At 44.5% G+C, this 18,236-nt stretch overlaps 2 protein-coding genes across 3 annotated transcripts in view; both read right to left on the minus strand.

Annotated features, from left to right (window-relative positions):
• LOC144178049 (lysosomal Pro-X carboxypeptidase-like) overlaps positions 1–18,236 on the minus strand; it is a 164,098-nt gene that overhangs the window by 138,188 nt on the left and 7,674 nt on the right. The window lies entirely within an intron of this gene.
• The window catches only part of LOC144178037 (lysosomal Pro-X carboxypeptidase-like), a 41,747-nt gene that overhangs the window by 18,384 nt on the left and 5,127 nt on the right, over positions 1–18,236 (minus strand). For both annotated transcript variants that reach the window (XM_077705572.1, XM_077705573.1), the window contains exons 2-3: positions 10,630–10,770; positions 505–606 (exon numbers count right to left, since the gene is read on the minus strand). In XM_077705572.1, the coding sequence (XP_077561698.1) occupies positions 505–606; positions 10,630–10,770 (243 nt within the window). The remainder of the gene's footprint in view (positions 1–504; positions 607–10,629; positions 10,771–18,236) is intronic.

Below are 18,236 nucleotides of genomic sequence, written 5' to 3' on the forward strand. Positions count from 1 at the left end.
TGATAGGAGAAATAAAGAAGCGATGCTGGAAACAAGGAATCCCATTTATGAACTGTAACAGACAATTTATTTTCTGGTAGGCGTACCTCATTGGTAACTCAAACTAAAAGCCTCGCAGAGGTTCTGGTATATTTACCATTGTTTTATTTATTAGCACGCCCTCAGGTGTTAGGAAAATATTTATCATCCAAATCACGACGAGCCGAGAGAAAACATACCCCTACCAAATTCATATGTCGCAATTTTTTCTTTCGCGATGGGCAAATCGTAGAGAGAATAATTGGTTGTAATCGAGAACAGACAATCAACTTTTTATAGAATTCGGAGGAAGCTGATAACTTGCGTGAAAGATAATATTTATTCACTTCGTGATTAGTTTTAATTTAGCATTCGCACGTAATTTTATTTGGTTCCAAATTTGTGAGCCGACATTACAGTTAAGGATCTCTCGGGCTGTGTACAGAGGATTGCGTTCAGGCCCGTATACTGCCCCATTTTACTTGCCTTGAAGGAGTCATTTCCGAATGGCAGGGAGCTTCCTTGGTAGCGGTGCTCGCCGAACACAACCAGTGCCTGGAACTCTGGAGCCCATTCCCACATTATTCCCTGAGGGTGGGGTGAGAAAAAACAAAATTCGTTGTTCGGCTGTCTTCGAAAGCGATACCCAATCGGTTAGGAAAGATTCCGCCATCTTTCCAATTGAGATGCGAAGACTCAGGCAACAGTGGAGCTGGTGGCTTTCATTAGCTTTAACTTTGGTTTTCTTCGGTCGTCCCCTTTCTTAGGAGAAGGATTAAAAAGTGAAGCTTTCTGTATAAAAACGTAGTTAGAGTCTTTGATCTACCCTCTAAATTTGAAAAACCAAACTACAAAAGTCCCAATCGAAAGTCCGCTTCGACTCAGCCAAATTCCTAAGCTAATGTCCAAGATACGAAAGGAAAGGAAATGGTGTACGCCGCGAGTGCGATGATAGCCTAATCGCACAGACGCCGGATCCGTAACGCGAGGGACCGAGATTCGATTGCGAGCACTGACAGCTCTTTTAACACCGGAGGTGTTCTAGTTGGGCGTAATGTAAAGCCGCAACCACATGCAGCGTATTTACGGCGTTTAGGCGCGTCGGCACGCGTCGCCAAAATGCATCGGGCGCCAGCCGACGAGCGAGCAACGCTGATGTCTATGCTGGCCAGTTAGGCTGTTTTCAGACTATCGACGTAACCGCCTTATCGTGAGCTACGGACGTAAAAACCGGCGTGTCACGCCGTTAGGTTGGCTGAGGCGTGAATGACGTCATTCTGCAGAGATATTACGACAGTTGCGGCAACAGTCTGATCCAGGCCTTATCGACGACGACGCAGCTCGAGAAAGCTTGGGAAAGCGGGCGACAGCGTCTCGTGGTTTGTAGTCATTACTTTCAGCCAAAAAAATATATTTATTTTTATTCTGCGGTAATCGGATGCCTTGAGATAAATTGAGAGCTATTTGTGTTGGAAAGCGCTTATTCATTCATTCTTTGTTTGGCTTTCATCGCAGATATCAGGGATTTGCGACAGCTTTTTGATAGGCAAATAAGGGAGCTATATATGGCTGCATCGTTTGTAGTGTTAGCATGAAGGGGATTGTCTGCAAGTTCGGTGCATGAGGAGCAAGCTTTGTCAACGCCATAATTCTAGCGGCGTATTCCATTCCATTCGCGACTACCTTAGATTGCGCAGGGGAGAATGCGGAGGCGCGACAGCTTTTCTTTATTAAAATAAGCATAGTTTGCCTCTTCCGACTTCCAACATTTCTCAAATACGGCCTAAACTAAACACACCCGACCAAATTCTTGGCCTCCGCCATGTCGGGTTGCGTGGTCGAGCTTGGGTGTTGGGCTTCTGTTTAGAAAGTCCGTGGTTGGAATCTTTGGACAACTTCGCTGTTTTTTGTTCTTTTGCGGTGAAGGTTCCATCCGCTTTTTTTACAGGGCAAACAAAGATTGGCATAGCACCTTGCCTTTTGATCTACAAGTGACGTACGACTCAGTAGCAATGCAGCGCTGAAATTTGTTTTGTGTACATTTTCAATTCCAGAAGCGGTTGATACATATAGGCAGGGCACCAATTTGCAAAGAAATAAATTGTTCGAATTGCGTTTTTGTTTATCAGCCTCTCTTATTTTGCTCAAGTTTGATTGAAATAACTTGAAATACATTTTGCAGCATTTTAATATCACCGATGATGGAGCCCGACCTTCATGCCGGCCTACAATGCCGGCCTACAATACAATGCATATGTCCCACAATGCACACCTGCTTCGCATACCTCAAAGACGTGGTCGTATAAGCCCGGGGCTTCGACGAGGGTCTGAAAACGTTGGAGTCGGGAATTGAGGCACTAACAACATCTAGATTAATGCTGGAGCCAAAAAGTGCAGCGTCGCCTACGAGGAACTGAGGCTTTTGGGCCATGCCGACAACGCCGAGGGAGTTCCGGCTGATCCGGCCAAAACTTCAGCGATCACCAACTTTCCGGGGCCGAAAAACAAGAAAGGCGTGCGAAGGTTCCGCGGAGTTTCCGCATACTATCAGCGCTTCCTTCAAAACTTCGGAAAAATTGCTGAACCTCTCATAAGCCTTCCTAAAGACAGGGTTCAGGTCTGCTAAGAGGAAGAGCAGTCGAATTCTTTCAGCGAGCTTTAAAACCGCCTATAGGGACCGCCTGTGCTTGCGAATTTCGAAGAGTATACCGAGAAAGAAATGCACACAGACGCCGGTGATGTAGGCTTGGGAGCTGTCCTCGTCAAAAAGCAGAGGGGCTGCGAAAAAGTAACCGCTTACGCCAGCCCCGGTCTGTCAAAAGAAAAACAAGACTATTTATTATCTGAGAAAGAATGCCTTGCCATCATATGGACCATTTTACCCTGGCTGCTGCTAACGGCACTCTTGGATTACTTACACGAACCGTCAAGCAAGCTCCACCACTCGTAGGAGAGCAGGCATACACCACAATTTCTCGCCTGAAAATTGAATATGCGGCTGCTGTTTGGGATCCCGATCAGGTATACTTAGCTGCTAACTAGGAAGCCCTGCAGAACCGTGCTGCCCGTTGTATTTTTTTCGGATCATTCCTCATTCACCATCGTTACAACCTTTAAAAAACGGGCCGATGTACAATCCTTGAGCATTCGTCGAAACACTCCCGCTTCTCTGCATTTCATGAAATTTTCCTCGTCTGCGCACACCAGATGATTCTTTTATGTCCTCTCCGCTTATCGTTACTCGCCGCAGTCACCCTAACAAAGTGAAACACATTTTGTATCGGCAATCCACATACGCCCAATCCACATACCACGCACTATCGTTGATTGGAACAATTTACTCTCGCACATAGCAATAGAAACTGATGTAGCCAAGTTCAAGGAAATAATTTGCACAACAGCGCCGCGCTCGTTAATGTGTTGTGTTTTTTTTTCGCTGTGTATTCTTGACATTTTTGATGTGTTGTACGTTGTTGCTTGCTCTCCAAGTTTTTATGTACGTTGTCTATTCTTATGCTTTGCTTAAATCGCTCCTTCAACTTTCACATGCAGTGATGAACTGCTTTGCTTTGTTGCGTGATAAAAAAAAAACTTTTGGTTGTTTGCTATACCTGAATGCACATGTACTCTGGTTGTTTCTCGAAGCCCTTCCCTATGTAAAACCCTTCTTCGAGGGCCTTGGGAGGTTCCCGTTTGAACCCATTCCCATTTCATCCTTCCCGCTTGTTCCGTCCCGTTTCAACCCCGCGCAAAACGACCTTCCCGTTTCGCCCTTTCCCACTTGGCCCGTTCATGTTTGAACCCATTCCCATTTCAACCTTCCCGTTTGTTCCTTCCCATTTCAACCCGGAGCGAAAAAACCTTCCCGATTCGTATTTTCCTGTTTAGTCCGTTCCCGGAATAACGTACCCAGTTTATGAAACATTATAAAAATATTTTCATATTGTTTTACATTTGGTTACAATTAAAGTCATACCAATTAACAAATATTTTAATCTTTTAAATTCACAAAGTCTAACAAACAAATCTTTTAAATTAACAAACCAAATAACAAATTTACAAACACGTCGCTTATGAAAACGAAAACAGCAAAATACCTAAATGCACTTAACTAAATGTATTTAGGTCGCGAGGGTCGCCCTGCGTCTGCCCTCGTTTGCACTTGTTCGGTCGACTGACTCTCGTCTCTAGCCTCTTTAGATCCACCCCCAGAACACCAGGCCCTTAAGCTTTATTACATTAAAACAACGCCATCATGACCGTGTCCCGAAAGAGTGTGAGGAGGAACTACTAACACACACGATCAACCAAAGGTTTATACACAAACATATATTTTATCGACACTCTAGAGCTAACTTTAACTCAAGCTTAAAGATATTCCTCAAAGGACGAGTAAATAACTAATAAAAACCAATTATTGAAATCCCACCCCCCAGAAAAGACAACAAATGTTAAAAGTGAACTAAATAAATCAAAACTATCTGATACTCTGTAACCGAAAATGATAAAATCAAAAAGCGCAGAAAAGCGCCACGGAAGCACAAATAAAAAATCGCAAAAACACCCTCACTTTTAAAGAAATCGTATTTGGCGGACTAACACATTTAATCATTATAATAGCGCAAGTGTACATCAATGTCCAAAAGAAACAGATGAAAACTATAAAAGATAAAAATATGTATAACAATAAAGTAATATGTATCTGGATACATATGTCACATCTGGCTATAAAAAATCGCAGTCATAAGAAGCGGCGAAATTTATAAACTTAGCTCTGCGTTTTATTGATTCTATTTATTCCCGTCACTCTAGTGTACTCAATTTGAATAATAGAGCAAATCTTCAGAAACTTAAGCAGCGCCGGGTCGTATCTAGCCTATTTTTTTACTACAGAAACGTAAATTGTCGTGGGAATACTACCTCCAAGGGCCTTTCAGGCGTTTAGCGAGAAGACATCGTAGTAAAAATATTTGACAGCCAATCAGCTGAATTACTATTCGAAAGTTCTCTTTGTTTCCTCGTGCAATTTCTTACTGGAATAAGTTAACTGAACGAACAGTGAACTCGGTATGGTTAGAAGAATTTTCCCCACGTATTGAAAATGTGTGTTCTGATTGAATCGTGGTGTTGTAAAATTGAAATACATTACGAATGCATATCGTTGTGCGTACCCCTTTGCGTTCGGACCTCTTTGCGTCTATAACATATTTATGTCTTTTACTTATTTGTGTTGGGCGTTTTTAAACTATGCCAACCAATACTGATGTGTTTTAAGAGCGAATGCTCTTTATAAGCGACCCCAAACCATCCACCGCCGGCGTCGGCGGCGGCGTCCGCAGTGCTCTTTAAAGAAAAAACAGCATCCGGCGCCAGGTTTCGATCCGAGGACTTTGCGGGTCGCAGCGCGACGCGCTACCGCCCAAGCCACAGACGCGACGGTGATATCAGTGTTAGACGCGCCTTATATCTTTAACGCATTCAAACTACGTCGTCAGCGGCGTGCGTTGGCGACTCAGCGGCGTTATAGCGGCTTGATAACTGCGTGGTGTACACGTGATACTACAAACCCGATGGAAGAGATGGAAGATAAGGCGGCAAGGCGGTGGGCTGCGGGGGCCGAGCGCAAGCGCCGCAAGCGGGCCGACAACCGTGCATTCGCACTTTCACATTCTCCCCCTCGGGGAAATGCGGGGGAATTTTTTATGTTCACTACTGCATGAGCCCGACCAGGTCGTAAAATATCTGTAAATAAATAAGAAATCTGCCCATTACTCACATAGGAAAGCAATAGTAGTCAATTCTCCGATTTCTGCACATGTTTTTGCCTTTTTTAAAGTCTCTTCTACGGACATCTTTGATCTATAGATCCCTCGAAACCGAAGACAAAGCTACGCTCCAAAGAATGAGCATACGAGCGGCTGATAAATAAATTGCTGCTGCACGTACGAACACCAACTGCAGAAAAATCCAATGCGTGCATTACTCAAGATATTGGGTATCCTTCTAGTACACTTTCGACGCTACAAATTTTGTGTCAAAAGGGCAGTATCGGCCTAAGGCATTCAGAAACTTTTATCGGCCGGAAATATCGGTCGATTCCGGAAAATTTGCTGCATACAAGTTTTCAGTGCATGACCCGTTGCTTGTAAGCATATGCACATTTTGGAGAACAGTTTCGAATGCGGTAACGCATATTTTCAGAAATGCAAATGCGTGGGAACGATGCGGGTTCAAATGAGAAGGGCGCTTTGGGAGCGGGTTGTAACAGGAAGGGCGTTTTGGGCTGAAACAGGAAGCGCCCAAGTGGGAAGGTCGTTTCGGGAACGGGCGCACACGGGACGCGTCTAGCGGGAAGGGCGTTTCGGGAATGGGTTCAAACGAGAAGGGGTCAAACGGGAATGGGTTCTTTCGGGCTACACCCAGGGCCTTTAGGGGTGTTGTAAATAAAATAAATAATAAATAAATTTCTGAGTTTCGCCCCTATGTCTCCAGCAGTTCATTTGATGTGGTAACAGACCACAAGGCAGTGTATTGGCTTGCAAGCCTGAAGAACACCTCAGGCCGCATTGAACGATGGAGCCTGCGGACGCAGAAATTTTACGTGGCCATCGTTTACAAATCTGACTAGAAACATTCGGACGCCGACTGTCTGTCCCAGGATCCTCTCGACCCACGCCATGGGACTCCGACGAATAAGTTTTCTTTTTCAGCAACGCAACGGAAAGCGACCTAACCTTCCAACTGCGTGCCGACCCCGAGATGGGCGTCATGATCGACTACCTCGGAGGAATCAACGTTCCCGTGCCAAGAACATTTAGACGCAACTCGGCTGCATCCTCCCTGAAAGATTGATTACTAGTGAAGAACTTGTATTTTTCAACTTGTATGAAGAAGTTCAATCACCCTTTTATTTTAGCAAGGAGTCAATGCACTCTTAGAGGGGGCGATGTCGTGAACTATACCATTTGGTTGGCTTATTGTGTTTTTTGACAAAATCTGTGGGGAACAGCAGTCTGATGTAAGTTAGAAGTGAAGGGCAAGTTTCCGTATCTCTGTTTCGTATGACGCGCTGGCTATCTTCTTTGATAGGAAGAGTGTGTCGCCTGTCGTCGCTTAAATCGAATGTTCGTCTTTCATTGTCAACGTTCTACATCTGATTCAATGGTTCTCGTAGGATTAAAGTCGAATTGTAAATGCTCACAACGCAAACACCCGCGGCACTCGATTCGCCGGTGCCAGTCCGCCCACATCACTCCGTTGATTGCTTCTACGTTCGTGTAGTTTCTATGAGCTTCAGCGGACCAAAAGTTCGCTCCAGTAATCTCTGCTCCTTGAAGGAACCTCTATTGTCTCTCCCTATGTGGCAGTATGTACCAGAATAAACAAATAGCACCATTTATTTTCGTGAATGTGAAATTGAAGCTTGGCTTAATTAGAGTAACAACGTTGGGAACAGTGGCTGTCCAAGTAATACCAATAGTGCGCCGTTATTAAATTTGTAAGAACAGTACTTTTCGATTTTTGTGTTCTTGTTCTTATTTCCGTGTTCGTATTTCATTTATCTATGAATGTTCGTGAATGGTGAAGCAGCCTACGTTGCAGGCTTTGAAACGCTGCTTTTGATGCCATCTAGATGGTCCATTGCGTAGGCGGCTGGCGTACCACGTATCGGCTACCTTCCTATTCGGCGTGAAGCTCGGCGGTCGTATATGATGATGCCCGATCAAGGGGATAGAAGAACGTCTCCTTGCCGAGGGAAGAGAGATTCCGCAAAAACTGAGCTGAGTTGTACATGAGTCGTTTGTAAACATGTGGTTTGCGCCACAGTACAGCCGGCTAATGTGGTGAAGTGTTAACTGTAGTAGTCCCCATCGAGGCATGCTCTTGTCGGAATCGATTCCGGAATGTCCCATATGACATCTAGCGACGAATGCATCCAGGGAGTGAAATTAGATGGCCTTGCTTTTGGTGCCTAGGAGGGAACGGAAAAATATAATGTCTTGAGTGTTTATCCGAAACCCAAGTCAGCGTTTTTAACCGTGCGTGGTATTATAGCAGTTCTCGCGTGCAGACGATGTCGTGGATGCATTCGCAAAGCTCCCGCTCACAACCTAAAACGAGAAATATTGAAGCTTCTCTACTCGACTACGCTATTTACTCGTCTAAAGAGCATTTGGAACGTTCTATTTAAGCTTGAAGGCGCCCACACTAGGGGTCTTTGGATTTGATGACATGGGCTGAAAGATGGAAGCTAGTGTAACACTGGCTTTTCTCGATTTGTCAGTGGAGCTACAGCGGCTAAGGAGCGTACGTCCACACCAGTGTTTGTCCTCACGATGCCTCCACCTTCATGACCGGCTTTCACTCAACTCTTCCAATATAAAAGGTCGCAGAGGAAGACGTACCCAGATGCCCCACCAAGAGCAATACTCAAAAACATTCGCTCTTCAACCACACTGTTGAAATGTTCATGAAAAGTTAATAGCCATTGCATATACTACGCCCATCAGAATGTAGTGGATCTCTTCTCACATTCCCTCTAGATGATCATTCTGTGCATCTATTATCCGAGCAGGGCTCAAATATCTTTTTGATGACGCCCTAGCTAACACTGTATACTAAAGTAATTTTTTCTCTTTGTATAACACACTAACTTCTTTATTGCGTTTATTTGTAAGCACTGCAACAACTCCCCTCTGCAATGCCTTCGGGCCATGAGGGCAAATAAAATAAAAAATAAAAATGGGACTGCCCTCATTGCTTGCACTAATGCTGAGAACTTGTAACGGCCCCTTCATACGCCAAATGGAATTGCTTATACCAGCAGACCGATTACTAGGCCATAAAATGCCTGTTTTCTATTCCGAGTACCAGGCATGGGTGGTTTCGCTGGGCCGGCCTCATTCCTGCCCAGAAGGCCTGACGCTTTCCTCCTAAATTCTTTCGCACATTCATCTTTGATCCCCATCTCAAGTAAAGGTCTGCTGCCCGATTACCAGGGTCGCTAGCTATATCTGCGACTGTCTGTTACATTGCGCAGTGGTGGAGGCCAGAGCAACCGAGTTTAAGTCTTAGTTCTCCCTCGCGGAAGAAGTTGTAGGCCTGAAGCATAAAAAGAGAGGAAGTCAATGCTTCTTCTGGCTGCTGTCGCACCCAAACTCTCACTAACTGCTGCAAGCTCACAACGAGAATAAACTTTTCAGAGACTAACACTGATTGGTGTGCTGTGCCGGTATTGCCTAACAACTGGCAATGGATTAATAATATTTTATCGAAATATGAAAGGGGCGTACTGCTTCCAAAGGAGAAGCTATGGTGGTGGACTTGAGCATCTTCCAGAATCGGTGAGGTGGAAGTGTTTAAAAGTAGGTTTACGGACGTAATATTCGTCCCTGTAATCAAACAAACACCCATTTACCCGTTTTCAACACCATATAGAAAACCGAGGGTGTGGTAGTCTGCTCAAACACTTTTTGCAACAAAAACAGTGCAAAGCTATAAAATAGGGTTTGAATCCTAAGAAAACTGATGTAAAGACTTGAAAACACCAATACACCTATATTAAACCTTTCGTAGGTGTTCAGGGTTTAAAATTGTTTAGTGCCTAGTTTCGTGAGGGTTTTGTTTGTGTTTTACGGCAACTCATTAAACCGACTTACGTCTTTTGATTGCTAGTGCACCATCGAGCTCGCCGGGAAAGCTTTCAGATTTGCCGAGCTTTCACAAAAAATGTGAGGTAGACAGAATCGCGGAGAAATTCGGAGTGCACAGGAGAAGGGACTTAGAGGGTTCTGAGGAAGAGCGTCGGACCATAGACCTTTCTGAACGTGTCTACTATACGTCACCGCGTGGTCTTAGAGCTTCATTCTCCACCAGAATGGGGAGAAAGCACCTGGCCCCAGTGGCGGGCGGCCGCTATTTCAAAAGCCTAATGGAAATTGAAAGCGCAAATTAGACACGCAAAAAGAAAGGGGACAACAGGACGAGCGCTAGTTGCATAATGGGAACTGAAAGCTCAAATTAGACACGGACAAAGAAAGGGGACAACAGGACGAGCGCTATGCATCACCATTATGCATCACCAACAGGCCCAAACCATGACCCTTTTAGAAAGCACACCACGACACAACAGCCCAGATCGGCAGAAAGATCAAAAGGCAGTTCAAAATAAGGTCAACACGAGATCAAACTAACTTTTCGTGCACCGATAACTGGCAAGTTGGTATGAAGACAAAGTGAATAAAACTGACTCACATAGTGACTCTTTGTAATGCGTTTTTCTTCGCTTTTAGTCACTATGTAACCTTTCGTCTTCACATTCTGACAAAATTGTAAGCAACACACTACTTTTCGTATTGTATGTTGTAGGCGCAGAAGACTGTCCGTGACGTACTTTTATTGACATTATGCCCAGCGCAGGGAAAACCACTTTTTCGGTCCCACTTCGCTGCCAGAATGTTCTCCTCGTTAGTGAGAAAAGCTTTCGCGCTCCAGTAAGTTCCCAACAGACGATGAGTAACACAATGATGCCGCACTGCTGACTAGGGTTATTATTCCCCCGCAGCGCAACGCGCAAAATTAACTTGTCGCTCCCCGGCCCAAAGTGCTCACCGTATTGTTTATGAAGGTTTCCACGGGGCTTTCGTTGCCTGCGTAGAAGAAAATTGGTCCACCACTTTTGTTCCAATGCTCGTCGCTCATCGCGTACCGCAGTTGGAAAGTGTCATTGTTGCTGTAGGTGAAGTGATCGACCTGAAATACAACGATACCCGTGAATCCAGTTCTGGTGCTCTGCGACACGTTTTTGGCCAAGAGCAAAGTTCTTGCGCTGATCAAAAAATCCTCAATGACAAATTACAAGCTTGATTTATAAAAACGCTGCTTTTTGCCGATAACAAGGATAATAATTTTATCGAAAACTTCAAACAAATAATAGAGATAACAAGTAACAAAGACGAATCAGTGGCTAATCTCGTGACATATTACCGCCGGACCTTCATGACGTCACTGAATCTTGCTTGTGCCACAGGCCATAGAGTTTGATACAATAACAACTAGAGAGAAATCTGGCGCTTCGATCGTCCGCCGCAATGGGCGTGATGGGTAGTTCTGGATTCGGATTGGCGCTCGATGGCTCGTCGAAGTTGCTATGAATTTAATCGTACAGGATGTTTTGTTTTCATTTTGACTTGCATGGACGCATTTGCTGGCCTACGCGGGGTAATGGAAGAAGCGTTCAAAAATACGTTTCTCCTTGAAAAGCATGCTGCGCGCGCACTGACACCGCCCTGAGTGGAATGTTTTTTACCAGAGTTGCGAATTAGGTGGGTTTTCTCAATTCGTGCCGGCGCAGCGAGCACGAAAACACAAATGACGGCACTGCGTGCGGCGAAGTTGTTTTGCGAATTACGAGTTGCGGCGCTGCTCATTCCGCAGCGAAATGTATTTCCAAGCTCATGACGGTTGCGAATTGATTGAACGAGCCACACCTCTCGTGCGATTGCCGGCTCCTACAACGCAGACCAGCAGTACCGGTGGCTGTTAGGACCTCTGCTCGTTGAATGTCTCTAGTTCAGGCTCCAAAAAGACTCCAAAGAGTAATCAGTTTCTTTTTCTAGGAGCGCAAACCTTTTCTTAATCTTAAAAACTGAAAGCGTCTAAACGTTTACGAACAGTTGTTGGAGAAGTCCGTGTACCGCTGTAATTGCCGGCAAATGGCAAACGTAGCCCGCAAACCTCCACGACTCCACGTTTGCTTTCCATTTGAACGCGCTGTTTTCATTCTCATAAAACCTGTTTTTGGTTACTAACTTTTTTATTTGCCATGTAATTTGTAAACAGCGAACCGCGCAGTAAGAGTTTTGTTGAAAAAAAAAAAACACAATTTCCGCAGCCCTCAGACCGCGTATTCCCAAACCATATCCCGTAGGGGCCTAGGCCGACCACACCCCCCCAAGCAGCGACGCATCAGCGTGACGTCACTTCCTCTACGTACGCGACTTCATGCGACGTGGAAAAAAACAGTTATATCCCGGGCGCACTATTTTCGGGATAGTGATATGGGAGTCCAAATAGCGGCAAAAAATGTGACTTTTCGAGATCCACTTATGGGGATAGATGAGCAGTTTGTGTCCGTTTCCTGCGACGCATTTTGTAGCTACCACATCTAGATTTCTGTGGTGCCCGGCCTTTCAATACGCGGTCATTGCGTCACAGTTCACGCCTCAACTGCAAGCGACACACACACAAAAAAGTATACAAATGTGTAAACATAAAATCGCAAGAATAAAAATATCAACAGTACAACACAAGTTGCCAAACGCAGCTTCACGTACTACAACGCTTCGTATCGAAAAACACCTCTCGCCCCGTTTATGAACCTTTTGGACAATTCAGGTAGTGTTGGTGCACCCGCTCTGCGTGTCCATGAAGGCGTTGACCGCTACTTCGTCAGGCGGGTTCGCGCGGAACACAGACTCATGATCTGTTGACTCGAGCGGCTGCTCGTGCTCATCCATGAAGCAGAAGTTGTAAGCGGCGCGACAATCGCATGACTGCGCGGGGGACGCGCGTGGCGAACACAATGGACCTTTTCCACGCCAAGAAAACCGCTCATAGCGGCGAATAGGAAAAGCACAGTTGGTGGCTCGTTGAGCCATGGTGGCCGTTGTCTAATATTGCTTATCACGGGGCACGCTCACAATGATAGCTACGAGGGTTGCCTTGCACCACACACCAAGCTCCGCTTTGTTAAATTCATGCGCAGAGAATGGTCTTTGAATTTGCTGTTGACGAAGTTTAGCAAGTTCTTTTATGTCGGTGAGTAACCGTCCGATGACTTGGTGCTTCTTCTTCTTTAGCGATCCCGAGTGCCAACCAGCATCAAGTTGCCATTGAGCCCGGCGTCCCTACGGCATCTGTCAGAAACGGTATCTAAGATAAGAGCGAGCCACCAAAAGTAATGGCGGCACCTGCAAGCGCATGCGGAATTAGAGGCAGTGGAAAAGGTCCATTATGAGAGCGGACCTTGTGATGGTGAGTTCTGCGCGAGTGCGAGGGACAGACGAGTATGGCTCAACTAGCAACAGCATGGGAGACGAGCGACTGCAGGCGCGCACGAGAGCGCGGAGAGCGAGCTTCAGCTTCCCAGCGCGTACGCCAGGCTCGCGCTCAGGGTGAAACCATCGGCCGCGGCGAAGCAGCGCGGCCACAAAATGCCAAAACAAATTTTTGTCTTCAATTTAATGAGAGTGCTTTCCGGAACGTGTATAATAGCCACATGTACGTGAAAGCGTCCACCCGAGGGCGCGCACTTGGAGCACCGAGCCGAGCGCTTATCTAGGAACCCAATGCGAAGGTCAGCGCCAACTTGCCGGCACGCAAGAAGAGCGCGGAGAGCTCAGGGTCTCAGGTACTTATTTAATTTTTTTTTTTTATTTAAGACATACTGCAGTCCGAAGACCAAGCAGGTGGGCAGGGATTAATTTCATAAAAAAGCATCAATCCGCATGGTAAATTGGTACATATTTCTGAAAACAGTCAAACAAGTGTGAGAAAACAGAAAGAAAAAATAAGAAACTGACAAAAAACAGGAATGATAGCAGTACACAAAGAAAAGTAGCGGCACAGTGAATGTTTAAAATATTGCAGAAAGTACACGCTTTTCAAAGTCCGACACATCACGCGCCGAAAACACATCAACAGGCAATCTATTCCACTGCTCGATTGTGCGGGGAAAGAAGGAGTGCTTAAAAAGATTAGTGCGTGCAAAAATTGGAGTTAGATTGTGCTCATGGGTGCTTCGAGTTGAACGAGATAAACGGGGCTGAATATAATGTCCTGGATTAACATTAAATTGTTGGGAATTAAAGCTTAACTTCTACAAAAGCTTAACTTCTACCACATGTGCGTCAGTTTCCCCAGAGCCGCAGGCCAGCCCCGCGCACGGAGCGAAACCATAGGCCGCCTCAAAGCAGCCGAGACAAAGGGGGGGGGGGGGGGATCCACGTCGCATGAAGTCGCGTACATAGCGAAAGTGACGTCACGGTGCTGCGTCGCTGCTTGGGCGGTGTGGTCGGCCTGGGCCCCTCCCGGATATGGTTTGGGAATACACGGCCCGTTTCGATACGCAATCCGGTTCCAGAACTACGCATCATTTGACAGTAGCGCCAGTTTCCCCTCTAGATATTATTGTTTGAAACTCTAAGCCACAGGTTGCCGCCGACGTAAGCCACCAACAAAAAGCATGACTCTGATTTAAGTGGGGCCTCTAGTCTTGCTTGAACCAATCACTTCAATGCTAACGTGCAGTTCACGCACGGATAACTGTGTTTCTAGAGTTCCCCCTATGGAATCACAGCGGACTCAGTTGCGTAAATACGAAAACCTCGAAATGTGTCCATACATAAGGAAGGATATGCCAGCGAAGTGATAAGAGACCAAGTTGCTGTAGAAAACAATTGTTGAAAAATATTTGCTTTTTAGGGCACTGCAAAACTGGATAAAATAAGGCGAGACCAAGTGACGTGTATTTTTAAAACGCAGCACCTATGGTCTTGATATATGGCGACACATGGCGACATCGTGAATGATACATGCACGTATCAGGCAATATCCGGCGTCATCATTTGCCTTTTGCTGCAAGAACACGAGCCATATATGGTCATACATAATCATGAATGGCGAATAAAAGTGTCATTTATAAATATATGTGGCAGTATCAAACTTCGAATACAGTAAAGCCAGAGGCATATAAGGGCATCAAAGACTAGTATACGCCCATAAATGTCCGTATGTATCGGGCATGACATGGCCAGTCCACCTTATATCCGGCATTATTTGCAGCCATCTAGAGCAATAAGTGCCTTTATAATCTATCGTTTATATATAAAATTTGCCGTATAAGAAATAGATCTCTGCTACATGTAAATTTTGTTACGGGCCTACCTTCCCGAACTTCATTTTTGTGTCAGCAGCGCATGGGGACTGTAAACGGCACAATCACATGGGATGTCTTTTGGACGCTTGTACTACAGCTGCGCTGGAGCCTTTTCATCATGGGGAACAGTTCCCGCCGCATGGAAATGTGAAAGTGACGGCTGTGCGGCTGATATGGCGTTTTTTCCTCTCCTTTCACTGCAACGGAGCCGTGTGACAGCTGTTGGTAGCGCCAGCAGAGAACGGCATTCGGAAATTATCTCGCCGGAGCAGATTTCTTTCTGGATTTGTTTTCTTCAGAAGAAAGGAAAGTTGGGCTAGTTGGTAGGTGTTCATCTTGGTGGAAACAAAAGTGCTCAGAAAACAGGGACGAAGGAAGACGTAGACAGCACGGCGCTTACTCGCAACTAATCGTTAATTGAAAAACATACACATATACATATACCATCCAGAGTACAAGTGGTCGGGTTCCACTCCCTCGTTATACAAACCATTACAAGACTTAACAGCGGCCACGTGGCAGAAAAAGAACACACGCCAAACATGGTACTATATGTTTGGCGTAAGTAAAACATGGTACCTTGTTATACTGGGACCGTCCTCTGACATTCTGACGAATAAGGCGAAACCCTAGATATACCCATGTCTCATATGGTCTCTAATAGCGGCTGCTTAGTGATCCTTCCTTAGTGATAATTGCTACAATGTACCTCAGTGTTACAAAAGTGTAAAAGACTTTCCGAAATTCAAGTTACAACTTATTTTTTCCCGTAACGTCCATTTTGGACAGTTCATGTATTTTTATCGCTAGTCTGTAAGCATGCAATCATAACGGCAATTGAAATAATTTCCGGTTGAAATAACTTTAGTTTATATTACCATCTCGCTCTAGTTTTTTTGTCATTGTTACAGTTTTGGCACCAGTTCATGTGAGTTACGGTTTTTCAGTTTTGTTTTTTGAAATTTCAACCATTGAAATTTCAGATATTTGAAAAGTCACTGCTTGACAGGTATCCTTCTGGATAAGTTTGGGGTTTCTCCTGTCATGTAGTTGCTCATGTACTCTTTATTGGTCTACATAGATTGCTTTGGGGCCTGAAAGATGTGGAAGACGCTCTAACGAAACCATGGGTGTGATCTGGCTGTTTCCTGCCTGCCTTTAAGCATATTCGTTTTCGTAGATTTCAGGCGCTTTAAACGGGGAAGCCATAGTGGAGGCATTCCACTTCCTACGCATTGTAGAAATGATTGATTGATTGATTGAATAATTGATTAATTGTATAATTGATTGTTTGAAATATTAATGAGATTGTGTAATAAAATTAACTGATTTATTGATTAATTGATTTATAATTGATTGATTGATTGATTGATTGATTGATTAATTAATTAATTAATTAATTAATTAATTAATTAATTAATTAATTAATTAGTTAATTAATTATTGGTTGATTGATTGAATGATTGCTTGATTGATTGATTGATTGATTGATTGCTTGATTGATTGATTGATTGATTGATTGATTGATTGATTGATCGATCGATCGATCGATCGATCGATCGATCGATTGATCGATCGATTGTGGGGTTCAACGCGCCGATGCTACAGGATTGATGTGGCTAGCTTGTGTTAGGGCAATAAAACCTGAGAAAAGTCTATACATTTGTTGATATGGTGCTTTTGCCGTTCTTTTGAGTACAAACCATCTAGCGTCTGAAATAGCCAGCTACTAAGACCAGCATGCTCATGAAGAAGGGATGCGGTCATCATTTCATACTGTATCGTGTAAACGAACAAGTCTGTTTCTTGTCGTATTTTGCAGGCTATAGATTCAAGCAGCCAGGTTGAACCTGTAAGGTTCCAGCCTTCCCGTGTCGCTTTAGTGAGCAATAAAGAAAAGCTTTGCCACGGAACCTCTCTCACTATTTCAATCGTTCAATGCGCACCTAACAACATTTTTGATGGGAGAAGCTTAAGAAATATTTTTTTGCATTTTAAACAGATTTTATTTTGTATCATTTTTATTTATTATACCTCAAAAACCCCAGGTCGTGGTGTTACATGATGGGAGGGGCATTTTATACAGGGAAGAATTTCTTCGATGTGCGTTTTGAAAAGAATGGGGCTGGAGTGGTGCACGACGTGGGGCGGAAGGTCATTCCAATCCTTCTCTGTCTGAACGAAGAATGACCGAAGGTGAGCAGTTGTACGGGCATGCACAGGGTAAACTGGGTTGTGGTGGTTAGAGAGAGAAGATATGCTATCCGCGGGCATGATAACAGATGTGTCGGATAGTGAGTGAAAACAATTTATGAAAGAGAACTAATCCACAATTTATGAAAGAGAACTAATCCAGCGGCTCTCCTCTCGCAGTACAAGATCTGGAAGATGTGCTTTGATCTTTGAGTTATTAACGCTTGAATGGCACGAGTAATCTGAATATATAAACCTAGATGGCCTATTTTGGGCAGATTCTAATGTTTTGGATATAGTAGATTGGTGTGGGTCCCAGACGGCGCAAGCGTATTCCTGTTTTGGACGGCTAGTGTTAGATATGCTCAAAGTTTATTAGAAGGGGGAGCGAGTCGTACATTTCTTCTAAGGTATCAGACAAGTTTGTTTGCTTCGTCAGAAATTTTTATGTGGGACAACCAAGTAAGATCTGGCGTAGTGTGTACAACTAAATCTTTGTAGAAATTCACGGGGGATATTTCGGAAGCAGACAAAAAGTAGGAAGGAGCCGAGTGGGATTTCCTATGATGAAAAGGAACTACGGATGTTTCCGTAATGTTCAGAGTTCTGAGCCAATTTCGTAACAGTTTTTTATAGTTTCACATCATTTGGAAGGATCTGGGATTCATTAGGGTAGTTAATAGGACGATAAATCACGCAGTCGTCAGCCAATAGACGGATTTGGGGCGTATATTGGGAGGTAGGTTACTTAAAAATAGAAGGGGACCTAACACCGTAGCCTGAGGTACACCTGAAACAACGGTACGCCTGGTAGATGATATCTTTTTGGATTAAACGAACTGTTCCCGGTTTGACAAAAACATTTCACCCATTCCTAGAAGTGGTGGGTTAATATTGAAGCGCGAAAAAAAGGCGCTAATGGAGTGCTTTATTGAAAGTTTTTTTTTCAAAATCTAGAAGAAGGGCATCTACATGAATGTTATGATCGATACTTGAGCTGATTTTGTTAATAAAGAGTGCTAGTATGGTGTCACAGGAGAGGCCTTGCTGAAATTCGTGCTGACTGGGATGGAAAAAAGTTTAGAGA

This window comes from Haemaphysalis longicornis, unplaced genomic scaffold (assembly GCF_048455015.1).
Source record: "Haemaphysalis longicornis isolate Haplotype H1 unplaced genomic scaffold, Haemaphysalis longicornis Haplotype H1 scaffold_39, whole genome shotgun sequence".
NCBI classification, from domain to species: Eukaryota; Metazoa; Arthropoda; class Arachnida; order Ixodida; family Ixodidae; genus Haemaphysalis; species Haemaphysalis longicornis.